This window comes from Siphateles boraxobius, unplaced genomic scaffold (genome assembly GCF_051911475.1).
Source record: "Siphateles boraxobius isolate OS27281-9 unplaced genomic scaffold, OSU_SipBor_1 41, whole genome shotgun sequence".
In the NCBI taxonomy this organism is placed as follows: Eukaryota; Metazoa; Chordata; class Actinopteri; order Cypriniformes; family Leuciscidae; genus Siphateles; species Siphateles boraxobius.
This window is the reverse complement of record NW_027509042.1, coordinates 43,671,978-43,684,640: the sequence shown is the minus strand read 5'-3', so window position 1 is coordinate 43,684,640 and position 12,663 is coordinate 43,671,978. Positions and strand designations below refer to the sequence as shown.

Genomic DNA, 12,663 nt, shown 5'->3' with positions numbered 1-12,663 from the left:
GTGCGCCAGAAAGCTAAAAATGGCTTACGCAAATAAATATTCAGACTTATAAAACCGTGCGTACGCCAGAACCTGCGCAGAATTCACTTTATAAATCCCAGTTAGCGGAAGATTGTGCGCACATGCGTCTCCTCCCCGAAACAACCATATATGGAGCTTACAACGCCTAGTTTTACTATGCATATCCTCATCTGCATATCATTTGCATACGATTATTCATCCACGTGATAACATGTTTAACGGTACAAGACATTAGGAAAATATATCGGTGAAAACGTTTATTGTGGCATATCTCGCTTCGTTTACCTTCTAACAAAAGAATTGCAACAACTTATTAAACGAATACATTTTTATTTTTCTTGTGCCTTCAATAAAACATCTTTGACATGAGAGAATTAGAAAACAGTTCAGGTGTATTTACATATCATTTATGTGTGGCATAAAAATGATTACAGAGTACAGATTGTAATCTATTACAATCAAATGATTTTCTGTAGCGAGACGAGCTACAATAATGACAACAAAAGTGTGAGTCGCCGAGATGCAGTCTGATATTCTCATTTTGGGTTTTGAAAGTTTGGGGGGGAATGCTGATAATTCATTTAAAAAAATGAACAGACCTTAATTAAAGCAGAGTAAAATCAGTAGCAATATCAAATAGAAATGAAACGCACGTCTGTATCAGGCATAAAAACAACTGGGAAAAAATCAAAGATAAAGAACTAAATTTATCCTGATAATATACATGATGATAATAATATTGAGTAATTGTTTTTTCCAATATTATAAATAATCAGTGATTAATATCAAAACTTTCTCTTTCTTTGCTCAATGTTCACATTGTTTAGATTAAAGCAATGAAACTTCCCCGAACAGTCAGTGTGTAGTGTAGAAACAGTCAATTCAGATGAGATTATATCTGGCTTTAGAGGACAAACCTCTTCAGTATCAAATGCCCATGAGTTAGAAAAACATGCTATATTACCCTGCAAAACCGCGTCCGGAACAATAACGGAACGTATCAGTCTCTCAGTATGAATTCACACACTTGTTTTCTTCTCCACTGATACTTAAACACCTGCGCAAAACGTAAATGACTATTTCCCGGTTCAAGCCTTTCTGCATCACATCTTCTCCTCAATCTCATCCGCATTTCCAATGCTCATGTGTTCTCCTTCTGTGAGGACAGAAGAAGAGGAGAATAATGTGAAAGACGCATGTCTCTTCAGCAAAAAGAGTGTGCCAAGCGACATAACTAAAATAATTTGAAGCTAAAATGATATTTCCTTTCCCACTCCCTGAAGTGGTACAGAGGGTTCAGGGCTCAATTATTAAACGAGTTTCTTCTTAGAAAAGCAATTGCATTTCTGAGCATGTCTCTTTCCTGACTGGAGCAGCCGGATCTCTGTTAATAAATCTGTGGTGCTTCATCAACTCCTGTTTTTGAGATGGTTGCATATCATAGATGTTTTCCGTTTCTGGAGCACCTTCCAGCTTACTGAGAGAGAGAAGGAAACTCTTTCGCTCTTCTTCCATCAAGCACTGCCTAAGGGGAACACAGAAGAAAAGACCAGGCTGTCAATAGAGCAAAATAATCACAAATCACACGTAAATGAACCGTTTTAACTAACATTAGCTGTATGGTTACACTGGAAATCATGGGTATCGGTTCACATGTTCTGATTCGATTCGATTTCGATTCGCAAGCTCTCAATTTGATTCTAAATTCGATCCGACTCAATGAATATAAATCTAATACAAATCCTATAATTATAAAAAAAGAACAGTGAACATAAGTTTACAAGTGGTTAAATAAAAATATATTAAACCTGTATATTAAACTCTTTTTATTTTAAGAACACTTGGGTACATTAAAACAGAACCGAACTCCGTATTTCAAATGCATACAATGAATAGACAGGATTTTGATGCAAGATGAAAAATTAATGCTGAAAATTGGACGAGTCAGAACAGTGACATAAAATCACAGTGGAGGAAAACTAAAACTGGCTTTTGGGTGATAGATAAATAAAAATGGAAACAAAAATCGATTCGTGGCCTTTGAGAATCGATTTTGAATCGACCACATTTAAAAAAAAAAAACATTAATCGAAACATCTTAGTTTTTTTTTTCAGCCCTACTGTCAACTGTATAAACGATTCTCATTATAAATCTGGAAAGATGGTTGACGCATATTGCGTTCCCAAATGCAAATAAGCGACTCAAACGCACATAATAGCATTTAACGTGTATCAAAACACAAAATGAACACAGTGCTGCACTTTACTCTGAAACACGCAGCGCGTAAGACTAGATTTGCATCATCAAATTTTGTGAAGCAACTGATTTAATTGATTCAAAGTTTCAAAAAGCTTCACTTCTCCCATCAATACTGTAGTCTATTAAGAGCTATATACATAAATGTAAAATGTAAAGAACTGTCATTTGGAAGATTAATTATTTTGTATTTTGAGTCTTACCGTCGTCTCCACTGGTGAGCACCAAAGACTGCAAGATATCAGACAGAGAGACGATGCCTTTCACCACTTCCTGCTCATCCACGATCACTAGCCTGTGAACCTGAAAATCAGACAGATCCCTCAGTACGGTTACATGCAGTTATTTATAAGTACTCATGCGTAATTAAAGATTTCATTTATCAAAATCTTAAAACTTGTATCCATATATCAGGATCCTAAATGAACTTTGCCATTAAGATGGAATTGATTTCTAGGGGATTTTAACCCTTCGTAAAAGCAATTCTTATAATTATCCTATTAAACGTGTCCGTGTTGTCTTAGGGCTGCATTAATATGAAAAGAGTCATTGATGATGATTGCTCCTGATATTGTAATAATTATCATTTACATTGATTTATAGAAAACAAATAAACACAATTATGTGTTTGAGGAACAGCATGTCATATTCTGGCTAAACAGACAAGACGTGTCAGTCCATGACTTTAGTCTAGTGTGAGTTATCGCAAAAACTCAGCGAAAGCGTAATCTCTCACTTTTATACTATCTGTAATTTATTGTTTATTATCTAAACACGTCTGATTGGCTCCACAGAAAAGTGTGATTGGTTATAATGCTGAACACTTCAATCACTTTTCATTTTCAAACTTACAGCAACAGCGATAATAGCAATTAACTGTGCAGGGACATCTTGAATTTTTATTAAATTTTGGTGGCATGTTTATCCCAAGCGTCTGTTAATTTCTGACCCTGGAGTGTGTGAGAGTGTGTGTGTATGTATATGTATATATATATAAACAATTGAAAAAAATAATAATAATAATAATAAATAAATATATTTTTTTTCTTTTTTTTCAATTGTTTATATATATATATATATATATATATACACACACACACACACATACACACACAAATGAAATTAACATTTGAAATATAACAGTCTGTGTGTAATGAATGAATATAATATCCAAATTTCACTTTTTGAATGGAATTATTGAAATAAATCAACTTGTTGATGATATTCTAATTATATGACCAGCACCTGTATATTAAATATAAAAATATATATTTTAGAAATACATAATAATTTAATTTAGCAAGGATGCATTTATAATGTTAAAAAATATTTTGATTTCAAATAAATGAGTAAATGAATAAATACATTTCAACTTTCTGAAGTAAAAAAAAAAAAAATCATGGTTTCCACAAAAAAAGTAAAAGCAGCAAAAACTGTTTTCAACGTTGATAATCAGAAATGATTCTGGATCATGTGACACTGAGTAATGATGCTGAAAATTCAGCTTTGATCACGGGAATAAATTACATTTTAACATCTATTCTAGTGGTCGACCGATATGGGTTTTTTGATGGCCAATGCAGATGGCCATCAATATATATATATATATATATATATATATATATATATATATATATATATATATATATATATACACACTTTATATAAATCAATACTTAATAAATTAGATAAATTTAATAAATATTTAAAAATAAACATGCTTAGGCCCTATACTTTAGATGGCAACTTCATGAATCTGCAATCCTATTACAGTATTTTTTACAAATGAAGTAATTGTTTAAAAATATGTGAATAAAAAGGAAGTAAACACTGTAACGGCACTCAGTAACCTGGTAATTTCATGCGCACTGATAATCATATTTTTTTTAGTTTGACTTTTGACAAGGTAACTCTAATTTTACATACAGCACACAGTGAAAACGACATGAATATGACACAGTGGGCCACTGGATATAGAACAGCATATTTTAAAATGAAGGATTTAAAGTTTTTCGATCGCGTCTCCTGTGAAGATTATCTTTTGTTTGCATTTACTCGCTTCACACGGACCGTCACTCGCACGAACACGTTTATGCAGGCTACAAATGCACACTTAACAAGATATCACAGTTGGATTCGATTAAATCTGCAAGGTTTGTGAAATTAAATGTTTATTAGATATTCAGAGATTTGTTTAAATGATGTAGATGCGCATTTGCTGAATGTTGACGGTAAATGAGAAAGTATTTTAGCCTGATTGTTTGGCTTTTCGGTTACAAATAATATAAAAACAAACGCATTACTTTTTCACATACCATTTACTTTCTTTGATTACCAGTTCAGTAGCCACCGGTTCTGTCTAACATAGTATTAGATATGACTGACAGAGAGACGGAGAATGTGAGTGAGCGCTGTGTGATCAGATTCAGGCGCTGTCGTTCTCTTCTCAGGTGTGGTGTTCTCAGCGGCGCCTGTCAAAATAAAAGTCTGCAGCGCCGTTAAAATAAAAGTCCCGCTTCCAACATATCGGCCAATCAGAAAAACTTATCGGCCGATGCCGATATTTTAAAAAAGCCAAATATCGGCCGATATATCGGCCGTGGCGATATATCGGTCGACCACTAATCTATTCAATTAAAAGTAATTTTAAATTGCAATAATGATGCTGTTCTAGAGCATGAGAGACTAAAGCCCGTTTTATGCTTCTGCGTCGAATCGACGGCGTACCCCCGCAGACCCCTCTGCGTCGCCGCGAACCCCTCTCCGAGGCCTCCGCCGTAGCTCGACGTGCACCTCCCAAAAATTGTAACTACGTGTCGAGGCGACGCAGACCACAAGGGCTGTGATTGGTCAGATGCACCGCGATGCAACGCAACCTGACGCAGAACCATAAAACGGCCACGACGCCATAGGAGTGACGGCGTAGCTACGTGGTGGAGTTGACGCAGAAGCATAATGAGGCCTTAAGAGTCTTTCAAAAATCTTACTGAGCCCAAACCTTTGACCAGTATTTATGCTATCATGTCACATGTGTGTTCCTCACCTCAGCCTCCACCAGTCGGTTAATAATGGCCTCGAGGGTCTCGCTGGCTCGACAGGTCAGCACACCCTCGAAATGCTGCGAGCGATGCTTGAGGGCTTTAGTCACGGTGATGTCCAGGTTATTGTACGTCTTCTCAGCTGCCAGATTCTGTGTGACGATATGAAAAACAGATTGAGACAAACACACACAGAGAGCTACAACGGTGTATAAACTCACATGCGTCATTCATTTAGAAATTATTGTCATTGTGTGACTGTTTTTTTTTTTAAATACTTTACTTTCAGATTTTAAATTAAATACATAATGTTAAAAACACAGCATCATCATGAGTACAAGATTATGTACCGTAGAGACTGCATTCACTCAAGCTGATCAATATCAGAACCAGAGGCTTAAACACACACTAGCAGGTGTGAGTCCAGTGGAACCAGAAACATCACATTCAATAACTGAACTCCACCACAGCAGCTCTGAGCACGTTTACATGCACACCAGAAGCTGATAATTCACAAAAATCAGCTTGTTGAAATAACCTGTTGTCCGGGTTTACACGCAAACCAATAACCCGACTACGCAAGTACACCGCGTTTACAAGACTTTATTAATAAATCAGGTTATTTCCCAGAAGTCACGTAAAAACATAATATTTTGCGTTTCTGACTCAAGTATTCAGTATTTCATTTATGTCAGTTGTGATTATAAATAAAGCTTTAAAAACCGAAGTGGAGTATTGCAACATGTCAGCGGGAAACTTACGGCTCATATTATCCTTTTAGACTGAACCGCTTCTTCTACTGTACGAGATGAGACTTTTATACTTTTTTTGAGTCAAGAAAGAGTCTGAGTTTGCGATACATTTACTCCTCCATTAATGCAAAACGCTCAATGTGTCTGGATGTGCTTAAATCCACAGAAAGGACGGACGGAACAGGTTAACGCGTTTACATGATCACTTGCATTGTCGGGTTAAGAATGAGTGCGTTTACATGCACACTGTCCACTGTTCTAGTTTCAAACAACAGATATAAACACAAAACTTACTATAACATCAAACTTGGAATAGATGTCAACCACATGTCCTGTCGGCATAAACGAGAGGGAGAAACAATGATCAAGTGAGAAGGGAAGGAAAAAACAAACGAGAGATTTGCAATTTACAATATAAAAAATATAGTATATTTTGAATACATGTGGATATATTTATTACCATTTTCATCCACCACAGGGAGTGCGGACACTCTCTGATCCACGAAGATGCCCAGCGCTGAGTAGAGCGGCGTATCAGCGTGAACCACTGCGATGTTGTGAAACGTCCCGATGTTCAACTCCTCCAGCGTTTGAGACAGAAACGCAGGTTTGGGGATTTCAGATATCTGGGAAAAAAAATTTGCATTATTATAAACAGGAACTCTGTGTTTCTAGAAAGAAAGCACAAAATTCTAAGTTGTACTAGATGAGTGAACAGGAAATTTAGCAGAAGTTGCTCCATTCCAGTTGTGCCAGAATTACATCAACAGCTCTGTGACACGGATACCAAATAAATGAATGCCTGGGCTTAAAGGGATAGTTCACCCAAAAATTTAAATTCTGTCAGTAATTACTCACCCTCATGTTGTTCCAACCCCGTAAGACCTTCGTTCATCTTCGGAACACGAATTAAGATATTTTTGATTAAATCTGAGAGCTGATCACTCCTCCATAGGCTTCTAAGGGATTGAAACTTGTTCCCCGAAAAGTTATTTAAGAAATCGTTAAAATAGTCCAAGTGACTACAGTGGCTCAATCTTAAGTTTATCAAGCGACGAGAATACTTTTTGTGCGCAAAAAACAAACAAAAATAACGACTTTATTTCTACTATTCATTTCCTTCTCTGTGGGCCTCGAGTCAGTTTACGTAGTGTGACAGCGTAGAGCTACGTCAAACGTAGGCTCACTATTGGCCGACGCTGGTCATGTGTGTGATGCGTGTGACATACAACACAGAAGCTGTTACACTAGTGAACTATCCCTTTAATTTCATGCGTCACAGGTGAGCGATTATTAGGCAATGACTTACAAAGAGTTTCAGGAATTTGAGGATCCTCTTGTGTGTCAGGATGTAGAGTGTGTTTCCCGTTAGAGGATCAATCACGGGTAATCTGTGGATCTTATGCTTCAGTAGAGATGAAACTGCATCATAAAGGCTGAGACAGAGAAGAAAACATCAGACATGTCACATCTCTCCATCAAAACCATTCAATCTGCCTGCACCAATTACAACTCTTACCTGGCATTGGGCGATATGCTCACGAGAGGCTTGAAGGAATCTTGCAAGTAGACCTCTATAAGAAAAAAACAACAGATCAGTCATAGGCTCATGTCAGAGCATCTACATCATGAACACGTTAACATTATTCCCACCTCTCCATGTCTCTATTTTGTGCTCTTCTAGCTCATATATCTGGACCTAAAACAGAGAAAAATACATTAAATCTTTGAAAATTCCTCATAAACGACTCGAATAAACTTCAATGGGAGAATAACAGTCTTAACATGAGCAGGAGGAGAGAATTTTACCAGAGGAGACTTGTAATAGCGATGCAGTATATTGATGAAATCTGTGATGGTCAGCATACCTACAATAACAAAAAAAAGTATGAAAGACGACATGCATAAGTTGAATCAGAACTACTTTTAAACTTTTGTTACAATTAACAACTGTGAATGAATTATTTAATTGCAAGTCATTTTTTATCATAATAAAAAAAAACTTTTTTTTAATTTTTTTTTTTTTTAGAAAAGTTCTAAAAAAACTTCTATATAGGCAAACAAGTTTTATTGAAAGCCCATTCTGCCAGTGGTGATTTTCTATCTTCCCTTTAATGTGTTGCATTATGCAAGTTAAATATATTATAAAAGCCCTTTAAATGTCACCAATCAATCCCAATAACACAATTTTTAAACTTCCAAAAAAGCTTACTTACCAACAAAGCATTGCCTCTTGCTGTCCCAGAGAGGTGCTGCTCTCACCCCATTAGACACCAGAGCAAAGAACGCCTTCTTCACCTGGTAACCATACAAACACGAATTAACCAGCATGCACTCGGGCAGTTTAAAATGTCACTAATGTTGACACGAATTACAGAGCAAACATATCCAACCCCTAAAGTCAACACAAAATCAACACTGACCCCATTTCTTAATGCATGTGCCTATTAATAATTCAGTGGTGCACATTATTCCAAATAATATTTTTTTTGTGTTATATAATAATCTTTTATCAAAACGTTATTCCTCTTCAATAACATAGCTTTCCTGCTGATGACACATAAATAGGCCTGATTTCACAGACAGGGCTTAGAATTAGCCAGGATTAGGCTTTAGTTTAATTAGGACATTTAAGTAGCTTTTATAACATGCCTTAGAAAAAACATTACTGGTGTGCATCTTGAGACAACACAATGACACTGATTTATTTTAAGATATGCCAGTGCAAGTTGCTTTCAGTTCAAACAGCTCAAACATGCATTTTAGTCTGGGACTAACTTAAGCCTTGTCTGTGAAACCCAGGGATAATGTAATAAACAGCCAAAAGGCTATTTAGGAATAGTTTAATAAATGCACATTTAGTCTGGCTGTATACTGGTATGGAATGGCTACTTTACATTATCTTCTTAATAAATGATGGGTAAAATATAGTGCTGCCCAACATTTTTCTTGTTTCACACAGAAATGTGTCACATATGGAAGTAAATTGGTTGTAAGCAAAGTTGCAAATTTAACAACATTTGTCTTCTGAATTCCCACCTGGAGAGAAGTGTCAAACACCACTAACTTTGAGCTGGTGGGCACCAGGTCATAGCAGCGGTGGGACTTCATGAAGCGGGTGTACACATTATACTCCGGATCTGGTTTGATAGAGAGGGGGAAATAAAAAGAGATAATTCACAATTGTATTGCTTGAAACTGCACGGTCTAAAACATAAAAACATGAACAAGCATTAAAACGTATCCGACAAAAATATGAGAGAAAAAGTGTCAGAGAACAAAGTGTCACTGGATCATGTTTCTGTTGTCACTTTAGTCTCAGATTTCACTGCAAACAGTGAAGTCAAACCCCTGCTCGGCTCTCGCGCATGTGATCGCAGGACTACAGTCTCTCTTTTATTTATTCACACTCTTACCCTCTATGTGCACCTCCTTTTTACCATCCAACTCATCTAGAACAGCAGGAACCTGAAAAACAGATGTCCAATTGTAAACATTCAAAACTTTTGGTTTTCCCTTATAAATGTGATCATTCTTCTGATGATTATTAACAATTAGAGTTGTTATACTAAACTAAGCAAAAGGCTAAAATGTGTCAATAAAATACATTTTAGCCAGATAAGTGAATGGGAGAAGAGTTCTGCTCGCTTCGAATTATTGCAGGTTCTTATACATTAATAAACTCTTGTTTTTAAAGCTCTGTTCCTCCGTGATCTAGTTTACTGCTTTGCCTGTTATTAACTTGATTAACCAATAACTGAGAAAGCTGTCAGATATCACTGGAACCTTGACAAATTACTAGCTCCAACATTTTGTTAAGATGTTGTGTTAAATACTGTACTAACACCGGCAAGAGCAATCTAAAGCAGCACTAGTGTAAAAAGTAACAGAAAACTTGTAAACATAGTACTAGTGTAACAGCCTTAAACATGTTAATATAGTACTAGTGTAACAACAGTAAACGTGTTAACAGTACTTGTGTAACAGCAGTAAACGTGTTAACAGTACTAGTGTAACAGCAGTAAACGTGTTAACAGTACTAGTGTAACAGCAGTAAACTAAACATAGTAGTAATGCAACAGCAGTAAACGTATTAACATGGTACTAGTGTAACAGCAGTAAACGTGTTAACAGTACTAGTGTAACAGCAGTAAACGTGTTAACAGTACTAGTGTAACAGCAGTAAACTAAACATAGTAGTAATGCAACAGCAGTAAACGTATTAACATGGTACTAGTAACAGCAACAGTAAACGTGATAACACAGTTATAGTGTAACAACAGTAAACAACGTGTTAACGGTTAGTGTAACAACAGTAAATGTGTAAACAGAACTAGTGTAACAGCAGTAAACGTGTTAACATGATGCTAACAAAAATGTAACAACAGTAAAAGTGTTAACATAGTTATTGTGTAACAACAGTAAACTTGTTAACAACAGTAAACGTGTTAACATAGTTATAGTGTAACAACAGTAAACGTGTTAACATAGTTATTGTGTAACAACAGTAAACGTGTTAACAACAGTAAACGTGTTAACATAGTTATTGTGTAACAACAGTAAACGTGTTAACAGTTATAGTGTAACAACAGTAAACGTGTTAACAACAGTAAACGTGTTAACATAGTTGTGTAACAACTGTAAACGTGTTAACAACATTAAACGTGTTAACATACTTATAGTGTAACAACAACAGTAAACGTGTTAACAACAGTAAACGTGTTAACATATTTATAGTGTAACAACAGTAAACGTGTTATAGTGTAAAACTGTGTAACACTTTCACTGTGTAACACTTACACTAAACCAAGTGTAAACAGTAAACATAGTTATAGTGTAACAACAATAAACGTGATAACAGTTAGTGTAACAACAGTAAACGTGTTAACAATTATAGTGTAACAACAATAAACGTGTTAACAACAATAAACGTGTTAACAACAGTAAACGTGTTAGCATAGTTATAGTGTAATAACAGTAAACGTGTTAACATAGTTATAGTGTAATAACAGTAAACGTGTTAACATAGTTATAGTGTAACAACAATAAACATGTTAACATAGTTATGGTGAAACAACAATAAGCGTGTTAACAACAGTAAACGTGTTAACATAGTTATAGTGTAATAACAGTAAACATGTTAACATAGTTATAGTGTAACAACAATAAACATGTTAACATAGTTATGGTGAAACAACAATAAGCGTGTTAACAACAGTAAACGTGTTAACATAGTTATAGTGTAATAACAGTAAACATGTTAACATAGTTATAGTGTAACAACAATAAGCGTGTTAACAACAGTAAACGTGTTAACATAGTTATAGTGTAATGACAGTAAACGTGTTAACATAGTTATAGTGTAACAACAATAAACATGTAAACATAGTTATGTTGAAACAACAATAAGCGTGTTAACAACAGTAAACATGTTAACATAGTTATGTTGAAACAACAATAAGCGTGTTAACAGTAAACGTGTTAACATAGTTATAGTGTAATAACAGTAAACGTGTGTATCAACAATAAACATGTTAACACAGTTATGTTGAAACAACAATAAGCGTGTTAACAACAGTAAACGTGTTAACATAGTTATAGTGTAATAACAGTAAACGTGTTAACATAGTTATAGTGAAACAACAATAAGCGTGTTAACAACAGTAAACGTGTTAACATAGTTATAGTGTAATAACAGTAAACGTGTTCACATAGTTATAGTGTAACAACAATAAACATGTTAACATAGTTATAGTGTAACAAAAATAAACGTGTTAACATAGTTAAAGTGTAACGTTAGTAAACGTGTTAACATAGCTAGTTATATTTTAACAACGGTTAACGTGTTAACATGGTTATAGTTTAACAACAGTAAAGTTAACAACAGTTAACGTGTTGTTAACATGGTTATAGTTAACATGGTTATAGTTTAACAACAGTAAAGTTAACAACAGTAGCTGCTAAACGTGTAATTGTAGTAAACTAGCAGCACAGAACTCCCGCAGGAGAAATATAACTGGCTTCATGCGAATAAGAAATAATCTACTACACAGCACTACAGTAATAATAACACTTAAGGCGCAACCTCAACACTTTAATCGATATTAGCCATTTTGAATATTGCAACACAATCTAACAAACCCCGCCGTTAGTTTAACTGACTCTCGGCGTCATTCAAGGAGACTGAATCTGTCAGATCAACTCTTTCACCTTAACTGATAAATCTCACACTACTTACACACTCCATGGTCCATTCACAGCGTAAAGACACTTATTGATATTCACTTCGATCTCTGAATGCGAAAATATAGTTTAATTCGGTAGCTGAACTGATGTTGTTTCTGGTGCCGCTGCTCACTCACACTTCTTCCAGGATGAGGAAGACCACTCCTGAGGCCGTGACCGGATATGACGACACACACGTGTGCGCGCTTCTCCTTCATCACCAAAGTGCATAATCGTACATAATAATTTATTAATCCTGCTAATAAACTGGTTGTAAAAGTATAGTTACATAAACATGATTGACATAACAGCATTGCAAAATAATTATAAGCACAAATAAAATAAAAAACTATTATAATAAAACATGTCT

General features: G+C 35.3%; 1 protein-coding gene across 2 annotated transcripts; it reads right to left on the bottom strand.

Moving 5' to 3' along the window:
• Window positions 1-334: 334 nt before the first annotated feature.
• On the bottom strand, window positions 335-12,496 carry prkag1 (protein kinase, AMP-activated, gamma 1 non-catalytic subunit). 2 transcript variants are annotated; one of them, XM_077199870.1, is made up of 13 exons: window positions 12,307-12,496; window positions 9,485-9,536; window positions 9,108-9,208; window positions 8,285-8,366; window positions 7,878-7,936; window positions 7,722-7,767; window positions 7,588-7,642; window positions 7,378-7,504; window positions 6,529-6,694; window positions 6,363-6,400; window positions 5,322-5,468; window positions 2,482-2,581; window positions 335-1,546 (listed from the first exon to the last, which is right to left on the bottom strand). In XM_077199870.1, exons 1-13 carry the CDS (start codon window positions 12,313-12,315, stop codon window positions 1,536-1,538), a joined length of 993 nt encoding a protein of 330 aa, XP_077055985.1. In that variant the 5' UTR covers window positions 12,316-12,496; the 3' UTR covers window positions 335-1,535. The 2 variants fall into 2 exon arrangements, with proteins under 2 accessions (XP_077055985.1, XP_077055984.1); XM_077199869.1 differs by lacking the exon at window positions 335-1,546 and having other exon boundaries at window positions 2,459-2,581; window positions 12,307-12,462.
• Window positions 12,497-12,663: the final 167 nt, after the last annotated feature.